The sequence below is a fragment of the Tetrao urogallus genome, assembly GCF_951394365.1.
Source record: "Tetrao urogallus genome assembly, chromosome: 3".
Classification (NCBI taxonomy): domain Eukaryota; kingdom Metazoa; phylum Chordata; class Aves; order Galliformes; family Phasianidae; genus Tetrao; species Tetrao urogallus.
Window position 1 is genome coordinate 38,862,681 of NC_136815.1, and position 24,740 is coordinate 38,887,420.

The 24,740-nt window shown below is 37.1% G+C and overlaps 1 protein-coding gene across 1 annotated transcript in view; it reads left to right on the forward strand.

The window, feature by feature from the left end:
* Positions 1–24,377, forward strand: part of ST18 (ST18 C2H2C-type zinc finger transcription factor) — a gene marked incomplete at both ends in the record, with an annotated part of 171,501 nt that extends 147,124 nt beyond the window's left edge. The window contains 11 exons of the mRNA XM_079533679.1: positions 1,834–2,076; positions 7,061–7,176; positions 10,009–10,071; positions 10,828–10,896; positions 15,553–15,615; positions 15,708–15,788; positions 16,666–16,887; positions 19,586–19,674; positions 21,104–21,207; positions 23,296–23,439; positions 24,237–24,377. Of these exons, the coding sequence (XP_079389805.1) occupies positions 1,834–2,076; positions 7,061–7,176; positions 10,009–10,071; positions 10,828–10,896; positions 15,553–15,615; positions 15,708–15,788; positions 16,666–16,887; positions 19,586–19,674; positions 21,104–21,207; positions 23,296–23,439; positions 24,237–24,377 (1,335 nt within the window). The remainder of the gene's footprint in view (positions 1–1,833; positions 2,077–7,060; positions 7,177–10,008; positions 10,072–10,827; positions 10,897–15,552; positions 15,616–15,707; positions 15,789–16,665; positions 16,888–19,585; positions 19,675–21,103; positions 21,208–23,295; positions 23,440–24,236) is intronic.
* Positions 24,378–24,740: the final 363 nt, after the last annotated feature.

Here is a 24,740-nt window from a genome sequence, read left to right on the forward strand (position 1 = left end):
AAAAAAAGAGGAGATTTACTCTGTCAGTGTCTCATCTTTTCCTAAGAAAGAGATGAAAGTAAAATGGAAAAACTTGCTCCCTGGGCTTATCTGTCTCTTTTCTCTTTTCAACAAAGGATCTAAGTGATACCATTATGGTACAGGTTTACTTTTTTTCCTTACTCTTTCAGAGTAAGAAAGCTTGATGTGGGCTAATATGACTGTCTCTGAAGTTAGCCAGCACCTAATACATCTAGCCTCAAATTCCCAAGTGGCTTCTGAGCTTTGTGGTGATGGAAATAGAAAATAGTACAACAGGAGAACTCATCCACATTAAATATAGCATTCAACATGAGTACTACTTCACATGACCTTGTCATTTATCTCTGTAGTCTCTGTATATTTTCCAACTTGTTCAGGTTAACACGTACAACTAAGCTACCAAGTGTTCTTTCAGAAGGCACCTTTTTCACCTCTTTTGCTACTTGATTTAATAACTGCTGTCAATAGTGAGGACCAGTCTTACCCATATCTAAACACTATGCCAATATGCAGTGTTGCTCCCTGGTTAAGGCATACATATTAATTTCAGAAAATATCCATGCATTTTAAACAGTAAGAGCAAAGGTACAAGAAATCCCAGCTATGAAAAGGACACCTTGAGCAATTATCTGTGGACAGGAATTGCAATGGTCACAAAGAAGTTTGCAGTGGTAAAATCACCATCAGGTCACTATTTATCTGTCCATGAGGATAGGACAAGGGAGCAGTATCTCATCAGTGAGTGAAAGCAAGAAGTTTTTCATCTTCTTAAAGGATGATGTGGACATGCAAAAGCCTGCTTAGGCATATGTCCAGAAGCAGAAAGGCTGTTTCCTCAGTGCAGAAAGGGCTTGGGGTTAGCCCTCACAACGTGAGCATGAGGTGAAATTTTTTGTTGCATCTATCACTAAGCTGTACTTTCAGGAGCTTTTTGTCATTTCAAGAAGAGTTTTTACTGTGGAAGGCAGAACAGTGAGCTTTTCTTCCTTGGTTCTCCTCATACAGCTAAGCAGCACTTGCTTCTTCATATGAGCAGGAACTGACCTGAGAGATTCTCCTTGCCTGGAAAGAGAAGTTGGGTCTCTTTCCAAACTGCATGCTCCTCTGCAATCAAAGGCTGCTGCTTGCTGTACTTCCCAGAGTAGCAAAGGCTCTTTTTACTCATATTGGAGGTCTTCATCAAGGAGGTTCTTCCAAAGATTCTTCTGTGGCTCTCAGTCTATTGCTCTCTACATAGGCCTTGTTTTGTGGCAAAACTTTAAAAGATTATTTCCGACTCAGACTATGATTAAGATAATAATATGTGAAAAATTCTCCTCCTGTGTTTCTTTTAGGAATATTTCTTAACCCTCCTTCTCTCCTCCGTGATGTAGATTTAATATTTGTGAGGCGTGGAGGGGAGGGAGCATATGTAATAATAATGCTGGTGGTGACCTAAACAATGCACTAATGCTATTAACTGTGAATTGGGGTCATAGTTTTCTGTAAGAGTGAAAAGATCAAGAAGATTTAAAGCTAAACTTTTTTTAAATAAAACTAGATTTATAGTGTAGGCTATGATTTAGAGGCATTTTTTTTAAATTCTACTTACAGTGTTTAAGCTGAGATGCAAGGACACCATTACTGAAGCTACCCTTAAGTCTGCCTAAGAGTTGGACATTAACTGATATAAATCGAAAAGCTGGTTTTAGATTCAGATAAATTTAAATAAAAGCATGCATTTATACTTATCCTTTAAAAGCACCACATGTTTATGTTGCAGCTTCACCATGTCCGTATTTAAGCATGTCTCTGTTTCCTGTTGCATGTCAGGGAACTGAGATAGAAGTGGATGAAAATGGCACTCTGGATTTGAGCATGAAAAAGAACCGAAGCCAAGACAAAGTTACGCCTCTCACTTCTTCCAGTACAGTACTTCCCACTCCTTCCTCTTCTCCTTTCAAAACAAGCAGCATCTTGGTAAATGCAGCCTTCTACCAGGCTCTTTGTGAGCAAGAAGGCTGGGACACACCAATCAACTACAGCAAGACACATGGCAGGAAAGAAGAAAAGGAGGTATTTTTTTTCAGTTTCTGAGTGATTTTTTTCCAATGGGCGAGTGGTCAGATAATGGTATTTCAATAAATCTCTGCCAGTGAGCCTTGGATCTCACATGTAAGTCTATTGGTTCAGAATCCCATCTGAGAGCATAAAATCAGAAATAAAAAATTATTTGAAATTCCTGAAGGTTTTTGTTACAAGTAGCACAGAAGTGTATGTATGAGATTTCCATCAATAGTGATGACTTTTATTCTGTAAGAAAACACCAGGGAAAAATGTAATAGTACATACAAATGCTTTGCCTATTCAACCTATCCTAGGGAATGTAATAAGTCAAACTTAAAAACATAGAAAAAAAAGTGAAATGGACAACTAAAATTTCAGTAAATGCTTTTACTTAGTAATTTTGCACCTTTCATGGCTATTCTTCCTGTCTCCCCCTCCCAACTTGATCATAATATTGGTTTTGTTTACTTGTCGTAAAGATTTATCCCATGTTGGCAACATGGCAGCATGTTTTTCTCTCCTTCTATTTGACAAGCTTTGGCTTTCAGTTATTTTTGTTCTGTTATTTTTCTTTTTCTTGAGTCTGGTCATCAGAATATGGATTACTTGAATTTTTCTTAAATAAGGAAAAAATCATAAGTCATTTTAAGTCTAATTAGACAAAATCTTGCTAATTAACATAAACAAGCCTTAATGATAACCTTTGAAGTAGAATGTTTTGATTTGAACTTTTTTATTTGGCTTCAAATACATTTACTTCCTATTTGTTGTTTTTACATTATTAAAATATTTGCACAGTTCAATTATTACAAAATCATCTTTTCTTCAAATATCAAAACTGATACTTCAAGAAGGCATACAGAATGGTAAAGCTGTTTAGAGCTGAGGTTAGGGGATTCACATTTACAATTCCAAAAAATATCCATAAATAGAAGATAATTCAGTTGAACACATAAAAATCTGTCAGGATTGGGTAAAGATCTGCCATAATGAGACAATTTGTGGTATGGTGGATCATTTATCGGAGGCAGGATTGTCTTGAAGAGCGCACTGCTGACACCTCTGTGGGGCTGACTGTGCTCTTTGCCTCAGCCACAAAGCTCTGAGAGCCTGTATCAGTGTTCTGGAGTGAATTTCACACAACACAGTAGGCTGAGGGCCCCAGCTTTGAGAAAACTGCCTTGCTGCAGGAGATCAGTTGATGCCACAGACTTGGCAAGGGCCTATTCTGTTGCTCTTCCTCCCTGCAGCAACTGAGGATCAGAGAAGGAGCTGTAGCAGAAGCACCCCACTCTTTATGGGATTTCAGATTGCCAAGACATGTGGCTGCCTGCTTCACTCGGCACCAGAACAGGGAACTGGATGCATCAGCACACTACACAAAATGACAAAGATCACTGCTCAGGCACTCTTGCCCCTAACACTCTGTGCTTTGACTCTATATGGCTTGTTCCTAATTGAGGATCTGGACCCAGACCTCTGCTGTGAGCTTTTGCCATCTCGGTGTGTCCAGTGATCTCAGGGCCAGGAACTCTGTTTTGTAAATTGAAGACTGGCAGTTATCCTTATGCAAAGAAAATGACTGATTATATCTATTTCTAATTCATTGTTATCTGGTTCATATGCACAACAGTTGCTTAATTTTGGTGGTAATTTCCAGAAAATATTGTCTCTCTCTCTCTCAGTGAAATAGCCTGTCCAGATGCCCCCTTAAAAAAAAAAAAAAATCTGAATTTGGAAAAAGCTCAAAATCACTCCAAAAGGAAAGCACTGAGAAATAACTAGAGCTGTCAGTTAGTTCAACTGTCAGTTCTCCAAAGATTTCAGGGCTTAAAAATGTTAAAAGTGCCAGATGCTATTATCTGTTATTCATGTTACCATTATGTTCTGGTCTTTGCTGAAATCAATATAAACTTCCATCTGTACATTAATGGAGTTTCATTGCTTGCTTGCTTTCTGGAGTGTGCATGCGTGAATACACACATGCTCTGCAGAAAATAGTGTGTTGAAAGCTCTGCAGAAAGTAGTGTTTGGATGGATTGGTCTGGTTTTCCTTTTAGTCTGGTATTCTTCAGAATTTTAATAGCATTTAATTATAAATTCCATCAAATAGAAAAGCAAAAATTATACATACACTTAGCTGTCATCATCATCATTTAAAAGACCAAGAAGTAGGAAGCACTGAAGGTGTTTTTTTCACAAGGGTTTATTTTGCCATCTAAAGCTAGAACTCTGGAGACAGATGTGGTCCCTTGTGGGCTGCATGTATTGACTCTAGGGCCAAGAAAGGCAAAGTTTGGATATTCTTCTAGACCTTGGGAGAATTTTTCTTTTTTCAAAGGAGCCCATCTATGAAGTTCTTGTAGGTTTTTCTGCGTGTCTGTGCATGTATAGCTGTTGGTTTAAAGATTTAAAAATCTTAGTCTGGAAAAGCTGATTCTATAAATCCAGAATTAAATTTTGGAAAAAAAAAACCATATGGATATCTTGTACATTAAAAATATGCATATAGATATACTTATGTGAACCTTTATCTTCCCATTTTATTTTTTTAATTATTCTGTAGATACTTGAATGAAATTGTGTATATCAATCTCAATGCTGCTGCATTTTGTCAAGTCCCAGTATGTAGAATTAATAACCAGTCCTCTCTATGCAATACGTGTCAGTCAGTTACTTGACAAATATCTCACACAGAGGTTTCTTGTCCAACAATTGATAAAGAGATATCTTCCATTTGAGTGAAAGAACACAAGCTGTAACTGAAGATATTAAAAAACTGCAGTGTGAGCAGGCTGATGTGTGCCTGGTCTTTATACATTTCTAAGATTCATCCCATATATGCACTAAATCTTTAGAAAAAGCACTGTCTCCCAGTTCAGTAATACAGATGTAGCCTGTTGGATTAGCTGGTAAAAAAAAACGCACGAAACTCATAAATCAACCTTCTTCAACATCCATTATGTTAAATGGAAACCAATCTACGTGGGGCTTCTGAAGTTATCTTGATATCTGAACCCTGCAGCTGTCAGGAGAAGATCACCAATTTGTTGTTCTTTTAGGGCTTTTGATTTTATGGAGACTTACAGTAGTGATAATCCCTGCAGAAGCTTTAATTTACATGTATGAAAGAAAGTCAGGACAGAACATGTGGAAAGACATAGTAATTAAATAAAACTCTCTTCCTGCAGCTTTAAGAGGAAAAACATCCACATAAGCGACTAGAATCAGGATTTAACTTAATGCTGGAAAAACAGTCTCTCAGGTTGCTTGAATCTGGAACAAAGCTGGAGTTCCTTTTTCTTTTTTCAATTTTTATCTTCCTGGCTTCCATGTTTGGATGACTTTCAAATATTTAGTATTTCTATATGAATGTTTTAGCAATGCTGATCTATTACTCTTCTATTACTCTTTATGTGAAATTTTTATGTGAAATAAAATTCCAAGAGCCTGAAATATATGTTTACTTTTATATCTTAAAATATGACTTGTCAATTACTATGAAAGAGTGTTTAGAAAAGACATGCATTTTTGTGCATGAGATGAGATGAGATTATTCCCAAACAAACTCCACAAATGTGACTCCAAAAATCAGTAGTAATTGATATATCAATAATATGACATGAATTTCTATGTGTATGTATAGTGCGAGTTACAGTAGGCAGTAGGTAGCCAGTACCAGAAAGAAAAACGAAGTCATATTGAAGATCCAGTCTCCAAACAGGCAAAGATGAGCTGCCAGAATTGACGACCATATGGAAGCTTTATCAGAAGAAACACCCCCGCAGAGCTTACAAGTCCCAGTAGGCAGAATCTCCATTTTCAGTCCAGATTCTTTTCAGCCCTCCACTATGTGCTTAACAGTTCTGCAGACATCCCTGCCCCTCTGTCCTGGCACATTCATCAGCTGCACAAGCCCAGAAATCTACAGCATCAACCCTGAGAGTTTAGCAGAAGCTGAGAGGTCCTCCCCTTAACTGCAGGCAGCAGTTTCTGCTCCTACATGTAGTAATCTCAGGGTGCTACCTGCTTGAGAATCAGGCAAATCCAACGTGAGTTCCCAGCAAGGATTTATAGAGATTTAATAATTGATGCTAAGGGCTTCGGAGATTTCTTGAATGATGAAATATCCACAGAGCATTACTCCAGAAAGGAAAAACTTAACCTTCATAAAAATAGTAATAATTGAAGACATTAATCCTCAAAACAGTAAAAATGAAGATATCTGAAATGATCAAAGTTTGCATTTTTTTTTCAGAAAATGAAAATGTTATATTCTCCAGAGCTCTGGATTTCCAAATTGTCTCCCCAGGAGAGTGAATGTTCATAGTGCATACTATCTATCAAGCAGGCTTGTAGCAGTGATTTTAATCTACAAGTAGTAGAAATCAATAATTACCTTTACCAGCTAGCTGCTAAGAAAATCTGTGTTCTTCTTCTCATGATTTTTGTTTTATCAAGAATCTTGTCTTTGCATAAGACATCAGATCATAGCTTTCTACCAACCTAGAAAGTGTTGTATTTACATATTTTACATAGAATAGTTTTTTAATTTATGGTTATAATTTTTTAATTCACAATATGGTACAGTGGTTCTCACTTCAACTATGTATAAAACACAACGAAGTACTTGCAAAGAAAAAGCAAGTATATACTTTCTGAAGTCTTGTTTGGTTCTACATTCAACAATTGCCTTAATTTTCTCTGTGTGTTTTTCTGTGGTCTTCATTATTGTTATATAAATGTAAGCCTGATTGTCCCTATGTACATACTAAAACAGCATTTACCTTCAGAAATAATTTCATAATATACAGTTCAACATTTTAAAAACTCTACCTGCCAGTGCTTTGATTTACAACGCATTAAACTTTCATAATCACTCCTCTTATGGTACTTTTTAAAATGTTTTAAAAGACGTTCAAGTTATTTGTTGAACATGTAGAATTCTCTTGACGAGAGAAACCATTTGTCACACTCTCATCTAATATTTCAGAAAGACCCAGTGAGCTCTCCAGAAAACATGGAAGAAAAAAAGTATCCAGGAGAAGTCTCCATACCAAGTCCTAAACCCAAGCTCCATTCAAGAGATCTCAAAAAGGAACTCATCACGTGAGTCACAAAAAAGTGCCATGTTCCTCTACCCTTCTAAAGACTGAGTAAATTGTTTGTCTGAGTGCTGAATTGAAGTGCATTTGAGGTAGCCAAGTAGGGAGACCTTCATGATCACTGCAGGTAGTTCCCACTCTAGGTCAGCATGGAGCTGAGACAAGGCAGAGATAGGTCTGAGAGTCTGGACAGATTCAAGACTTATATTCTGCTCTCTATCAGTTTTTATTCTTCATGTAGGTAGGTAACAAATGGGCCACATTTACAAGTAGGCTGCGTTAATGTTTGTGTAATTGAATAAACTTTATTTGGAAAGTCTTTGTTACAGTTCCACTTCCAAGGATTTGTGGAGAAGTGCAGCAAATTTTGCAGACATTAAACATACAAAGTTCAAAGGATAAAATGGATAGTGGGTAGTGAGGAACTGCCCCAGGGTTTTCCAACCCTAGGAAATAGGCTTTAAGTTCTTAATTTGCCTCCTTCAAAGCATTCTGTCATTCTGTCCTACTGAAAATCCAGTGGACTCACAAATTCATACTCTGGGAGAATAGGCTGATGCTCTCTTTTCCCAAGAAAAGAGTCTCATTTGCTTAGTTTTAAACTCCAAAACTTTACTGTCAAAAACTGCAAAGAAATCAGGTTGGTTGTTTTTGTTGTTTTTTTTTAAATCTTTTTGCACATAACAGTTTGTTTTGGTTCAGAACAGTTTCAGTAAAATTGTAACAACCAGCTCATAACACTGGTCACCTTTTAAAATCCCAGTTAGGCTCTTCACAAAAGCCTACTGGATTCACGTCAACATTGCTATCAATAGAGTGGGTTTTTTGCCATATGGGATTAAGTGATCATTTATTCCACTTTTCTTTTTGTCCTCAGTACAAAGTAGGTCTCTCTAGACAAGTGGAACGTAGAATTACTTAGTGATGATAGTCTATAATGTATCACTGCAGGCTCCTCCATAAATAAATGAGTTGCATCCCATCACCTTGTGTACTGCTCCCCAGACTCAGTGGCACTGAATCAGTTAGATATGACTCTGTCTTTAGAAATAACATATCCCTGGGGCAAGCTTCTGTGAAGAGTGATTCTTTCACCTCATGCCGTGCAGCCTGCATGTTGCCTACTCACCACATTGTATCTGTACTTGTAGTTCACGACCTAAATTGAAAGAGGTCATGTTTGTTTTGCCTCCTCTAAAACAACTGCGGACAAAAATACTCAGAGTTTATTTGCTGAAGACTCTAATGGCTTTTCCTTTGTATTATTTATTCCTTTGCGATACTGACCTGTTTTGAGATGGCTGTGAAACATTTTTCTAATCTCCTAAATAATAATTCTCCACAGTATTTACAAAAAACAGTGATAATCTGACATTGGTTTTACTGTATTTTTTTCACATGCCGAGTAGAAAGAGGCACCTAAGATGTAACTGTTCTAAAAATTAAATAAGAAATAGCTTTAATATATCAGCAGAATCTAGGTGCAATTACAGGAATCAGACTGCATTTCTGTGATCCCACTAAGCCTCAAAACTCATACAGAACAATCCAATACAGGTGGCTCCATCATGAGGAAGTTCTTAAAATGACATAAGCACTTGCAGAGAAAAAAAAAATTGACCCCATTATCTCATTTGCAGTGAACTACCGTATGAATATCATCTTACTGCATGTGCCTCTTATTTTTCCATGCTGATTCTCTTTACCAAAACTACACTGCTCAGGTTGAAGTGGGCTGTGATATCTTGCTAAGGCTTTTTTACAGATTTGAAAAGTTCCTAGCATTCTGCCACTTCAGAGAAAATAGGCAGGTGAGGATCTGAGGTTTACTCATGGAGCACTAGCTAAATGTTTCTGTACAGATTCTGATTGCCCAGTGAAACACTGGCGTCCAGTGAAACACAGCCATTTATAAGGTGAATGGAGGGCTGCTGTTAGAGGTTTTAAAATATTGTAGAAGGGTATACTTAACTCACTCCTCCTCATCCACCCACAGATTGCATTTCTTGCAATTTTTGCACTCTTGCAGAGGATCAATTGGGATCCATCTGATAAATGATCTCAGAGTTATGACTAAAGTTGAATTGAGGAAAAAAATGACATTTTCTCCCGGTTGAACATGCCTCCATCTCTTGGCATAAAGGAAAAAAATATATTGTGCTAAATGTACACCACATGTAAATGTAAATATATATTTACATTTACATAAATGCTAAATGTACACTTTTATGCCACTTCTCATTTCAGCTGTGAAAAATCCCATGAAAACACACTCATTCTGAACTTTAGCTGATACATTTTCTGTTCTGCAAGAAACCATAGCATCTATTTCTCACTTATTTCTCACAGCAAATAAAGATTCTGAATGCATTTCTAAAAAAAGGTGCATTATTTTAGTCAGAAGCTAAAGGAATGATTTGGGATATTATTGTTCTCAGGCCTGTGTTACACACAAGATCGGATAGGAAACTTTACCTCTAGGGTTTATGAACTGCAGTTAAATATTGGTAGCAATAGTGAAGTTTCTTTTCAAGAATCCGAGTTGTAACTGAAAAAGCTATGCAAAGCAAGGTGGTTTCACACTTGCATAGATCAAAGAAGTAAGGTTTAGACTGATTTGCATGGTGGAAATAGGAATTTTTTTCCTTCTGTGCTTCAAGAACTAATTGAAAACTAGAACTGTTATGTAGATTTTGTTAGTTTTTGTGGTGTCATGATGATATTGAGATGGGTTATAATGAATATGATTGTCCTACATATCGTTATGTACTTAATTGCAGGGTAAGCTATGTGATGTCTTGTGCATGCTCTAACCTCTCACTGCATCTTTGCATAGCTGTCCAACTCCAGGATGTGATGGTAGCGGTCATGTAACAGGAAACTATGCCTCACACCGCAGGTAAGAAACAACAGGAAAACCAAAGCAGGAAATAGTGCTACTTTTACCTGCTATCATTTAACTTTTTTTATATACTAACCATGGATAAGTATTCAAAAGTAATTTACAGAAAATAATCCATACAGAAAATTTTTCCTGTTTTATATTTTGTAGAAGGTCTGGACTCAATAGTCTGATGGATTTAGGCGGCATATGCTTATTACTCAAGATGGCTTAGCAAAGACATGTAGATAAGTCATTCAGTAAAGGTTGCATTTCCCTAAGTGAACAAGCACTCTCTATACAGATGAGATATTGGATGGGATTTTAAATAAGGTTTCCGTAGAAACTTTTTCTGCAAGTGGCTTTGAAATTAACAGAACTTCCAATACATTCTGTAGCTGCAAATTATTTCTTTAGAATAGCCTACTGTCTACCTGGGGGTTGAAACAATATTTTTTTCTGTTTCCTTTTGAGAACAAGATGGAAGCAGCCACATGGACCAGATGCTTTACCTGCCATTTATGTAGAAAGGGCTCTGCATAACACCACATTGCCGTTTAATGCTTTACAGGGACTTAGAAAGCTCTAGCCCTAACCATATATGTTTTCAGTAATTCAAGAGTCTGGCATAGATTGTTCTTCCTTTGTCAACAGGAAATAGTTGAGGGTCTGTTTTTTTCCCATTTTTAGTCACAGATTTTATAAAGATTGTTGTTTTAAGAAAAGAATATATACATTTTGTTTCAGTGAAACATTCCACCTTGTATTTTTCAGTGTTTCTGGGTGCCCACTAGCTGACAAGACATTAAAATCCCTTATGGCTGCTAACTCTCAGGAGCTTAAGTGAGTATTAATAATAGTAAAAATGTAATTCTTATTTATCTTTGATCAACATGTTCCCTATAGTAATTGAGTTGTTCATTTTAATTACTCTGTGCAGCGAAGTATGAAATATTTCAGTGAAGTTCACTTATTAAAACAGAGTTTATTTCTCTCAATTTGCCTTTCTTGTTTAGCGTCCCTTCATTTTCATGAATTAGCCAGGACATGAAGAAAAAATACTGAAAACACTAAGAGTAACAGTATTTTTCATTCAGGAAGAAAGAGAAAAATATTGAAAACATACCACTGATTAGGGAAGATAGAATAAATCAAAAAACTAGACCAGAACTCCTGCATATCATTTTTTATCATTCAGTACCATATACTATGTGTTTAATGTCATTGAAGCAGACATCAAGTCACATGATTTTGTGCTGGCATAATTTTCACCATGAAATGTCACTTACAAAAGGACTGTGCGGGCTCTGCTATATAGACAGATGTATAGGGACATATGAATATTTCAAAAATCTGTAGTCAAGAGAGGCACTGGCAACCAGTCATCTAGTTATTGAATTGCCTTTGTCAATAAGGACATGGGGAAGAGGAAAGGATAATTAGAGTTCTTTCATGGCTTTCTCTCTGCATCTTGTAAATTGGATCCTGTAATAGATGGCTTGGAAATCTCATGGATGCATGTAAAAAGAGAAGAATCCCGTGACCGTCCTTTCTGTCCTTTACATTCATCCCTAATCCAGACAGAAGAAAATAAAGTCCAACTATGGCACAGTTATGCTGATAAGATGATGTCTATGACTGTACTGATTACACATAGATTTGGCTCAGTGCTTAGTCACAAGTTAGCTTACATAGATCAAATACTAGTGGTCTCATTCTTTAGTCCAATAACATGAATTAAAAAAAAAGAATGAACTGATGGTAGCTATGGACGTGAACCTGCTACAGATGCATCAAAATGGCAAAAAAGGTCCATTTATATGGGCAATTGCTTGAAGCAGTTCTGAAATTTATTAGGGAAACTAACATACTGGCACAGTATTTCACTGAGTCTCAAATGTATAAAATTTAATTTTAGTATTTTTTTAAAAGAGCAGCACAAGAAGCAGGGAACTGACTTGTGAAAATGCTGACAAATTTGAAATCATTTGCTGAGTCATATGTATTTGTCCCTGCTTTTTCTGGCTTTCTGCCATACATAGACACTCACACAAATATTTTGAATAGTTGCTCTTCATGCAGCCCCTCCCCCCCATATTCATGTGTGAATAAAGAAATTTGCATACCAATATGGTTATTTTTCCACTAAAGCTTCTAGAGTTTTGGTCATGCCATAAGGAAAGAGGAGCAACAGCATATGACTTAAATGACAAACTGCACATTGTACGCCATGTATTATAAGTGAGTTGTGAAAGACAAAGTCAAAGTTCATGAACGTTTCACAGACAGAAATATGTTGCATAATGCACTTAGCATTTAATTTCAATTAGCTAGAAAAGAGCAAAAATCAAAATCTGTTCACAGACAATTTGCAAAAGGGAAAAGGGCGAAATAAAATCACTTTCCACAAATGTACCAACTTATTTTAGCTTCCTGCAAATGTAATTCAGGTGAAATTTTAAACAAAATTCTGCTTTTGATAACAACTAAATGAAATCTTTTGCTTTTAGTATAGTATAGTGATATCAATAGTTTTACTTCACAGAGATGAGAGTAAAGGGCATAATGCTCATAGAATCAGGCCACCAACGTACCCTCATGTAGTTAGGCGTGAAGAAGAAAAAGCTGTGTATTTTTTCCAAATGTTATTCGTGTTTAATTTGCCAGAATCAAGATATGATTTTGGCTTTAACTGTGAATCTCTAAGCCAGCAAAGATACAAGGCTTCCATGTGATCTGCAGTTGAGAAATAAGGAATATCTGCTCAAAAAGTAAATCTTTCAGTCAGATTCAAGAAATTTAATATCTGAGAAATTCTCATTGCACTGCATAATTTAAGATGGTTGAATTAAAATACACTAGTATTGATGAAGGATTTATAATCTATTACGGAGAGTTGTGATTTAATTCACTTTCATTTCACCAAAGAGCTGCTTATCAAACCTTAAACAAGTTTAAAAGTATACTATATAAGAATATCTAATTAGAGTTCAGAAACGTTAGGAAATAGGTAGATTCCTTATACCAAGTTGATAAGTTATCCATATTCCATCAACAGCAGGACATGTTCTAATCATTACCCTTTTTAAGTGACTTGTGTGGGTTCGCCTTAGGTAAAGTTCCTATCCAACAATTTCTTAGAGCTTTACCATCAGTAGAAGTATCAGAAGTGCTCCTAGATTCTCAGCTGAGTATATCAATTTTATGTGAAGTTGTAGTTTGTCTACCTAAAGATAGAACACTGAAAAGGGGCACAAAATGGGAGGTACTTAATGCATGGTTACAAAAATTGCTGTGTGAAATCGCTGTGAGATGTGTTCTTAGAAAACAAACTTGATGAAGTGTAAAAGAATCTGTAACCTACACCCATTCAAGAGCTGACATCGTTTAACTTGAGATCCTGTGACCTCTGGCTCTCCAACACAAATGTGATTTTCTTGGCTCTCCACAGTAACTCCCTATGCTGGGGCATCAGTTCAAACTCATCAGCCAGTTTAAAGCTGATCAAGATCCACATTACTACTGACTGAAAGGCAATGCATTGTTGGTATATCTTGTGTTGTGAAATATCACAATATTATTAATATCTTACCTTCATATCTTTAACATTCTCAAGAATGCTTTGAATTCCAATCTAGTTGTAAAGTCTAACTGCTACCTGGGGACGCAAGTGCAGATGGGGAGATTCAAAATTGTCTCACTGTACTTTTATGTCTATAACTCTCAGACTCATTATGTGAATATATTCCATAAAGAGCTCTTGGTAGATTAAAATCTGGGTGCAGTCTATACAGACAACTCTTCCATCTGTGATCATCTGATAAAACAAGTAGCCCAAATTAATACCCATAGTATTTGGCAGGTATTCTGGCTTTACTGGTGAGCATTCACACCCTCCAGACATCTGCCCTAACTGCCTGCTTCACATAACATTGTACCCAGTTCTTGTCCTATGCTCAGAGAGGTCAGCATTTAGCTGAACAGTCAAGCATATCTGGCACTCTGCAACCCACACCTCTACCTTTATTGTCATTGTGAAGCATATTATTCTGCCCAAATACTTTTGTTCAGAAAATATCATCATGAAATGTTTTGAAATTGTTATTTAAAACAAACAAACATACAAAAATAAACAGTTTTCACTTTCTTCACTTGAAATTATTTGCTGAGTTCTACTTGAATCACTGAGTAAATCTGGTCATGTCCAAAAGAAAAGCATTTTCAAATATTCAAAGATACAAGTGCACACGTAGACATGATACTACAGTTATACATGTAGAAGTTTTCTGTGACAGTGTACAAACAACTGATCAAATCACCCATCTTGTCATCTCGGCCAAGATTCGGTAACAACCAAGATCCATACAAGATTCCTTAATGGTTCAGTCAAGATTGTTTGGCAAAACTTCTGTAATTCTGAAACTCTGTAAAAATCACAGTATTTAAGAGGCCTTTAGGGATGGTTAACATAACAACCTGGTGCTGTGGAGCACAGAAATGTGGAAATGGCTGGCACTACTTCTAAAGGTAAATATTTTCCTTATGCTCCTTCCTGTGTTGAGGCATGTTTCTCTAAAGAAAACCCACACATATACAAATTCAATGAAAAAAATGACAACAAATGACCAAAAAAAAAATTAGTTTGAATGACTGCTTCACCAGTAGAAAGTGATGTCAGCACGGTCCTGTTCCCAAACCCCCAGAAGTCAGTGGAAAGACCTATTGACTGCAGTAGGCTTTGGGAGCCTACTTTTCATGTAGTACTAGTCCCAGACCACCAGCAATGATACATTAACAGGCAAATTTGTTTATTTTCATTGTATGGATGATTTAGTACTAAATATTCATTCTTGAAAGGCTTCTATTTTTTGCGCACACACACACACACAAAACCCCTTAACTATGAGATGTAAACATAATCCAATTGCCAAGCTGAATATCCAGTTGCATCTAGAGTTAAATAGATAGATATCCTGTTGTATAATTACAGTGCTAGGAATATACAAACTACTAAATTCAAATTCTGGCTATCACACTAACTCTATTGATGTACAAAAGTAAAACTGCTTCTCTGCTTCCATTTTCCCTTTTGTAAATACTGGCAAAGTGCTTATTTGCATCCGTACCTGTGAATATCAGAAGGATAGCAAACAAATACATACAGTAAATTTACAAATAGATCTATATCAATCGGCTTTTTGCTTGTTTGTTTGGCTCTGTGCAAGGAAAAATGTTTGGTGCAAACAGTGTTATGGATTGCTTAATTCCATATATCTTATGCAGTACGTTTAATGTGCCTTACTAAAATCCAATTATATTTAAAAAAAAAAAAAAAAAAAAAGTATTTTGCACATTAAAAAAAAAAAAATCAACAAGAATTAGCTTTAATTACTCAACAAAAGCTATATGGTGGAAGCTTTCTCTCACTCTAGGCAAGAAGCACCAAATACATGTTATTTACTGCTATCTTCAAAGTCATGTAAGTATATTATTCTATAGGTGCCCGACACCTGGTTGTGACGGTTCTGGCCATGTGACTGGGAACTATGCATCACACAGAAGGTAAGCACTGTCCCATGAATTGAGACTGCAGCACTCAGGGTTATTGGCAAGCAGCATCCTAAAGAGGTGGATTTTGTTCTGTGTCCTTGCAGCTTATCTGGTTGTCCCCGTGCCAGAAAAGGTGGTATCAAAGTGACTCCTTCCAAGGATGAAAAAGAAGACCCTGAACTTAAGTGAGTACAAATGTGTAAGTCGTTGTGAACGGGGAAAAAACAGTAAGAGCTGAAGGGATGAAACATCATAGGAATTACCCAACCGATCTGACAATAAGCCCAATAGCTGAAGCCAAACCAACTGCTTCAGTTTTTAGTAAAGCTGATGGAGTCCATCACATTGGAGCTTGAACAGCGAGGAAGACTTGTATTTTCTTGTATCATTCCTACTCATTTAACTGATAGAATTTCACTTGAAGTGAAAACTGAAAATTCAGTGAGTATTTACTGCTTCCTTACTTGAATGCAAATTCCATTAAAATCAGTAAGCGATAACTTCCAGAATACAGACATGAAGATATAGTTGCACTCATTAATTTTCTTACTGCTTGCTAATGATATATGAGAGACTGCATAATAGTGGCCGAGCAACTAAAATAAAAATAAAAATCCTAAACCTTCCTTTCTTCCTTTCTTTGCATATGTTTCCAAGAGTTTTCCAGTAACATGGATCAGAATGTTTGAACCCAGCCTCCACTTCATGTCAAAAACACAGAGAAGAGAGAATGCTAATGTTTCATATACCTACAGGTTGTGATTTATAGTCTATGATAGAATTTCAATTTTCTTTTCTGGTAAAATACTATCTGAACGAATGGTTTCATTTCTTAGGCTGTTCAACTTCACTTTACATTGCCTAATCTTAAAATTAGGTGAACCTCCATAACTCAGCTTGACATGAATTGAATGCTCAGGTATAGTGCATCTTTGGGGACCAAGCGTTAATATATTGATGCAAAGTGACATAAGTAGCTGAACATATTTTCTCAGACTTCCTTGAGACTGCTTTCACCAGATGTCTCATAAAAACCAGGGTTCTTTTGCTGTGTTTCTGTAGATGCCCAGTGATAGGCTGTGATGGCCAAGGTCACATATCAGGTAAATACACTTCTCATCGCACTGCTTCTGGTTGTCCTTTGGCTGCCAAGAGACAGAAGGAGAGTCCCGTCAATGGGTCTTCACTATCCTGGAAACTGAACAAACAAGAGCTGCCACACTGTCCTTTGCCAGGCTGCAACGGGCTGGGTCATGTTAATAATGTTTTTGTCACCCACAGAAGGTATAACTTTGTGTTTTCTTTTTCCTTTTTCCTTAAAGTTCCCCTGTTGAATTGGCAACAAATGAGGTTACAGTCTGAATAAATTGTGCAGAGGTTATTTAAATAACGAGATAGTTTACATTGAAACTGAAGTAATATGGATCAGAACAAGCTTGAGACAGCTTGGATCAACTTTTAACTCTTATTTTATGTTCCCCTAGCAATGTGACTTCCCAAGGTCTTTTTATTCAGATTAACAGTTTCTATATGATTTAAAATTTAATAAGAGTTCTGTCCTAGGCAAATATGGAGTTGGATCTGTGTATCTTTTATAGAAAATTCAAATATCATTGAAATGTCAACAAAAGGGATTAAGCAAGAGCAATGTCTGCATTTATTTAATCTTTTTACCAGTGGCAAACTTGTTTTCATAAACTTTGCATTTAAATCGCTAGAACTGCACAAAAAATTAAACACAAAGAACTCATGGATCACACAAGTTTGCTGTTTCAATTTTACAAACAAAACTATCTTTACAAAGTAGGAATCACACATATAGCCAGTGTTTAATAAATATCAGATTTTTATATATTAAGATGAAAGCATTAATATCATTTGAACATGTTCAGTCAATATTACTCAAAGAATCCGTCTACAGAATCAGAAATACTACTTTGTAAAGTTTGATTTTCTGTGCATAGAGGGAATTAAATGTCTATTTTACATCTACTTTGCTTTCTTTTTAATATTCTGAATCAAGTTCTCTAATACGAGAATGTCCAATATAATCTGAACCAATTCAGTCGGAGGAAGTGCAGTATGATTCAGCAGAACTGTGTGCTCAAATTTCACAGCCTCTGAAAGTGGTTGTTTAAAGGTTCCCCAGCAAGCTCCATTGCTCTTACTTTTCCCTTTCCTTTCAACCCTTAGGTTCATTCTGGTGAGCCAATCCTTTTCCTAACACTTTTCTCTATCTCAGCCTCAAGCCTGTGGCTCTGCCCCAGCCCACTCCCAACTCAGCACAAGACTTTGTTTTTCCTTATTTGGTTGTAAAATAGTTACACAGAACTCTTAGCTCAGCTGCTAGGACAATGTCCTGCTGTTTGAGTGACCTATTCCCAGTTCTGTCTGCAGCAAAGTTTTGTGGTTGTGGTGGATTCACTGGCTCAAGAGTCAAACTGTTTGCTCTGCACCCATTTATTATTATGTAGCGTTTGATACTGGGAGACTGCCAGTCCTCAGAAACAACCACCCAGGATGGAAAAGTATATCACAAATCCTTCACTGAAATTTTAGGCAGCCTACACATGAGCATTAACTTTTAATGCCAATGCCTCATCTGTATGGCAGATGTAGTGGAATCAGACCATGATGGGAATGCTGAGAGATAAATTTCTTAAAGAGTTGTGAACTGTTCATATGCAAATTTATTTATAGCAGAGAAGAAACCTCCAAAGCAGTAGATTTGTCCATTGTTATCCTAAATTTATGAGCATGGTAAAGTGTTTACATTACAATACTATTAAAAATTGGGGCTAATTAACTCATACTATGCAATATGACACCTTCAAACCAATAGAATAAAAAATTGGTCTCTTAGATTACTTCTGTCCTACTAGAGGCTGGATCACTCTTAAGATCATATAATTAGTATAGGTTTATGATGTTATATCCTTACCTAACACACTTGAAACCCAACAAACCACCCAATGACTTTGAGACAATGACAGCTCTGGGCTGAGCTCCAGACCGATACCAGAAATGGAAAACTAGCACATTTAGCTAAGCAGGCAGGAAGCAAACTTAAACCTTCCAAAGTTTTTTTCTTATTTATTTATTGACTTATTCATTTCCTTTGTAGAAACACCATGTTGAACAGGATTCTTTTTCCACCAAATAATAGTAATAATAAAATAAAAATAAATAAAAATAGTACTAGGAAAAGTTTTGCCTTCATTCCTTACTTGGCTACATCTAAATACAAAGCCTTTTGCCAGTTCTTCAGCATGTGGTATTTCTTCTTTGTTATTTTTAAGACAGTGCAATTCATCTTAGCCCTTTAGTAGGCAATAAAAATTGCCTCAGATAATTACCAGCTGATGAAATTGTAAGCACTGAAATAGCAAAATATAATTTAATGTGAACAGTGGTTAAAAAGCAAACATTATATAATAGAACCATTCAAAAAAGCTATTATGGTCTATAGGGTATACCCAGAGTTATTATTGTATTGATCATTATTATATATCAACAAAATAATGCAATAAATGTGTGCTGTGGAAATCAACCCATTAACAATTTATTTTTTTAAGAATGGTAAACTTGCCATTTTAAAGGACCATCCGCCACTCTCCTCTGAAGCATAATCACTCAATAAAAACAATAGAGTTTTTATTTGTTTATAAGTGCTGGAACTTCAAGAATTCTGTAAATGCATTTCCATGTAACTTTACAATAGCTCCCAATTCTCTTTTGATTATTCTGAAATATGCTTAAATGTTGTTTACTTATTGGTTGAGATATCTGTTCCAATTTTCAGGCTGGAATATGCAGTTAAATAGCTCTTTATGAGTTATGTCATTCCCTGAAGCTATGCTATAATGGAGATACTGATGTGACCTTAAATACAGAGGTCTGTCCAAGTGCATGATAATATTGCCTGAAAGGATTGTTGCCACTTTCAAGTGGGTGCTAATGTTTTTTTTCCTATCTGTTTCAGTCTATCTGGTTGTCCTCTGAATGCACAAGCCATAAAAAAGGGCAAAATTTCGGAAGAGTTAATGACTATCAAGCTTAAAGCAAGTGGTGGTAAGGAGATCTGTAAAAGACGATGACATTTATTCAGATAGAAGGGCCTGGTCTCCCATTTATACTCAGGCTCCTTGATACCATTCTGGCATTAACTGTCACCCCTTTCAGTTGTCTCTAGCAATAACTAAACTTGAATAACAAAAATCTTTGCATGAAAGATTATAAAATTCAACTCATTTACAGCATGATAATTCAAAATTTGGGAGTATGATCTTTTATCTCAGAATATTATTATTATTATTATTAATTTGGAGGTGCTCTTGCTATTGTAATTAGTAATAAATTATTAGTTACAGATCAGAAGAGCTAGCTGATGTTGGCTAATGGTTAGGCTAACGTAGAAGGGAGATAAATTGCATGCGGAAGTTGACTCCTCTTTGACTCCTCTTCTTAACTTTAATACTACATGTTTCTGTGAAGTGCTTTGAAAATTTTGCTAATCTGTATAGTAAGAGTAAAGGAGCAACTACCAAATAGATACAATATAATATTACTTTCTTATAAAACATGCTTTAGAAACCTGGGCATTGAGCCAGGATGAAAGGAACTTGCCTTTATGCTTCCAATAGCTGAGCAAAACAGTTGTGTTACATTGGGCAAATGATTTTGCTTTCATGTGCATCTCTGTCCACATTATCTGTGGGGGAGGAATTGCTACCGACAGACTTCCCAAGTTGATTCCCCAGCAGACTCAGTTCAGGGCTGCAGATTTTAAAAAAGAAACAGTCCTGGTACTTTTTTCAAGGTGGAATTGGTTTCAGAATGATAGTGAGCAGAAAGACAGATATGTATTGCCAGCTGCTGTAGCTGCTCAATATTTTTTAGAACACGACTTTACTAAAGGTCCAAAGATAATTTTCTTCCCTGCCTAACTTGTGGGATGTGAAAGTCCTCCTTTCTTCTTTTTTTTCTACAATGTTTTTTAGCTTTTGGTATCATTCACATTTCACACATACCTAAGGCTGTGATCCACAAAATTATTCCACATAGAATTTTGCCCCCACATATTTTCCTGAAAGATCAGAAACAGGTAATAAAATAAATAAATAAATAAATAAATAAATTAAATTGCAAATGCTCCCTCGTATTTTATGATATACTTTCCTCCTCCCAAGTATTTGTGCAAGTTTTTCCTTTCTCTGGCTAGTTTGTGGTTGTATGTTAAGCTGGAAAAAAGAACTGTCAAATACAAAAACTCAGAGAGCAATAATTTTCCCTTAGATGTTTCAGCTCATATAAAAGTTTTACAACTAGAAAACAATTTTGTCAATAAAAGCAAAGTAATAGGCAAATTAAACATCAATAATTTGATCAAAAGCTTGTTATCTCCCTCTTGTTCAGCAACAGGTAGCACTGTTTGTTACTCATACGTCCATTTAGATATGATCACTTTACATCTGATATTGATATTTTCAACTATCTGCAGGTATTGAGAGTGATGAAGAAATCAGACATTTGGATGAAGAAATAAAAGAACTGAATGAATCCAATCTTAAAATTGAAGCTGACATGATGAAACTTCAAACCCAGGTATGACATCAAAGCCGAAGTTTTCGTTTTTCTTGTACTATGGTTAAAAGCATACTCTTCACTCCGTAGCGTTTAAAATTGCAAAATTCCCAAGTGCCTTTTTGTCAAGTTTTTTTTTAATCTGTTTTCTGTAAGTAAGTAGCAGGTTCCTGGGAATTATTATGAAGATCTACTGAGTGATACGTTGATGGCAGTTTAGAGCTAATCTTGGCTACCAGAGAAACCATATTTACCAAACAAAACGTTCGTTTTCCTTTGTTGACCAAACCTCTGTTAAACACACCGCAGAGAATCCCATGACTGCGGTAAGAACCCGGGCTAGGGAAGGCATCAGGAGCCTGCTCTGACTTTTAATACACGTTAGTTTTGTTGTTTTGTACTTAAAAAACTGACAGTTACTCAAATAGTTCGAATTTTGCCCCCAGGCAACAGCTGGTAAAGAATGGATGCCTCTTGTTAACTGGTAGGGCAGATTAGTTGAAGGGGGAGCTGTGGAAACGGCATTCACTGTCATTCTTTTGTAAACTGGCAAGATGGCATTAGCCTCCATGTGCCGACTGTGGTTCTATGGAGAATGTTCCTCCACAAAGGGACTTCTGCATGCACCTGAGTGTTCACCCAGGTAAATAAGGTTGAAATAAGAGCTCATTATTTTAGGAACAATAAGATTTTTAGAGAATAATTCCTAAATAAGAACAGATCTGGTAACAGAATGCAAGTCTAAACTGATCCAGAGCAGAGTGCAGCCACAGCCCTCATTTGCAGAATGCTCTCAGTGCTGATTCATGCTGTTTTTATAATATCCAGAGAGTGTATAGTCTAAACACAGGCAAAGTTTATACCACCTGCACTGAGTATAAACGCAACCATACTGCAATGCTTGTGTCCATCCCAAACCGAATAGCAGTGAGGTTTTTTTCAGTGTTTCTGGACACTGCTTTCAGTTCTCTCTGTTTGAACAGAGATGGCCTAATTTATGCAGCTAGCTTTCTCCTCTGAATTACTCAAGATTGAAGACAGTCTGATTAGCAAATACTGAACTACATCTGCAGCAATGTGTTTGCTACAGGGCTTTGTTCTATCCTCTTTTAATCTCCCCAGATCAGGTGCTTGGCTGCCTGGAGCACACTCCATAGGACAGGCATCAGGGGTGTAGACAAACAGGGTTCCTCTTCCTGAGGGCAGTCTGGGTGTGTGACGAAGGAGACTAAACTGACCAAAACAAGGAGAGATTTAAGCAGTGCAGAGAGGTGTTGTCCTAACAAGGAGAGAGTGGGTCTAACACTTGCAGCTGTGCCGTTGCACTGTCCCTTCCAGGGCCATGGGCAGCCTTTGCAGTGGCTGCATTGGGTGAAGCACCAGGCCCTGCCATTGCATCCATCAGTTTTTCAGCACAACTTTTGACATGTGAACTTTCACAGCTCAGTATGTGCCTTCTGCTCTCATGCAGAAATTATACCATTTCACTACCTCAGGAATATTTTTATGCTGATTTTAAACACCTGGTGTTTCCATTTTGTTCCTCAGAGATCTCAGCAATCACACACTCAGCCTCTCAATTTCCTTCCTGCTCAATTTTTCTCCCACTGATTCCATCACATTCCATTCCATCCATTCCACTGATTTTTTTTTTCTTGCTAACCAGGCAGCTCGCAGCTCTACCCTCCACTAAGCAGTGAGGCAGGGAGGTAGCATAACAACTAAAAGCTGTGTCATGACCATTGTGGGCAATCAGCAGGGAATACTTTAAGAGCAAGTCAGCAATGCAAAATTCAGCCACCTTTCTCCTACCTTCCACCATCCCTGAGGCCACAATCTCCATCCCAGTGTATCCCCTTTCCCCTCTGACCTCATTTCCCTGCTCAAAGTGCTCTCCGGTGCCTCACTGACACAGGGTTTCTCTGTGAACCCACAGCGAAATCCATTGATTCAGACTGAACACAACTTGCTGTGATTATTCTATGGAGAGGTTATATCCATCCTTTAAAAAGTGCCTGAGTTTCAGACCCACAGTGTGACAATGTGACTGCCAGTTTGGGCTCAGCACTGCCACAGTTCTGTTTGATTGTAGATGTCTGTATTTTACAGATCACGTCTATGGAGACCAACCTGAAAACAATAGAAGAAGAGAACAAACTCATAGAGCAGAACAATGAGAGCCTGTTGAAGGAGCTAGCTGGTTTAAGCCAAGCCCTCATCTCCAGCCTTGCTGACATTCAGCTTCCACAGATGGTAAGACCACAGCCAGTGGCTTCGCACCTTCTTTGAGATTGTATTGCCAGCACCTGAAGCAGATGAGATTGCTCAGGGACCGACGGGAGCACTATAGCTGCATTAGCAGAGCTCTGCTTAGCCTAATTTACTCCGCAGAGATGCTGGATCTTGGACTCTGCTTGATATCAGACTCAGCTGCTTCCAGGACTGAGCCAACAATGGTGTTTCTGCCCTGCACAAGCTTTTACTCCACCCCTCCCCAGCTCAGTGTCCCCCTGCACAAGGTGTGAAAATTTCACACTGAGAATCTGTTTTTACTCTTAGATCAGAATATTGACCTCTTTCACTGAGCTCAGTGCTGTGATCCTTTTAAGGCCGACAAAACTCTGCCTCTGAAAAACTCCATGTCCTATATGTCATCCAAACACAGGCCAAATCCACCAAGGTAGTTAGGTCTGCAGAAATACAGTCTCCTTTCCCAGTCTCAAGAAGGGCACTGGTAAATTAGGTAAGGACAATTACAGGGATGTCAACCATAATCCCAGAGCCTCGATAGATAAGGTCTCAATAGAAAAGCAATTTATACTGAAGATAATATCTTAGAACATTTTCTTGCCTTGAATGTGCTTGGATGCCCCAACACATGAAAATCCCTCAATTTCTACAGTCCTGCTATTATCTTGGATGACTGCTGTGTTTATGACTTCTCCCCAGTTGCCATGTCAATGCTTTTCTATGCTTTGGAGTTGGGTGTTTGTATTCCTTTGGCCTTCATTTTATCTGCTACAATTATACTCTGTTTTGTCTTCATTTAGGGGCCAATCAGTGAGCAGAATTTCGAAGCATATGTAAATACACTCACAGACATGTACAGCAATCTGGAACGGGACTATTCCCCCGAATGCAAAGCTCTGCTGGAAAGTATCAAACAGGCAGTGAAGGGCATCCATGTGTAGGATGTGAAAGCTGCTGGGCAACAGAAATTACTTAACAGCAGTAAACTCCAGATGGATCTGTTAGGAGTTCATGTACTGCTAAGGGGTGTAGGTTGCCATGCTGCATTTACAATTGCAACATTGCACTAATTTTTTCCCAGCTGACATAAAAAAGAATAAAACACAACAGACTATTTGTATTAACAGCAATGCACTCTGTTAGTATATTATATTTATTTCAGTACAATTCTTTTTTTTTTCTTCTTTTGCACTCAGTTTTTGTAAAGTGAATGTAAAAAGTGTGTGTGACTATTTTTTATATTTTTTATTTATTTCTAATCAAAGAGTTTTTTTTTTTTTATCTTTTAACAGCATTTTTGCGGC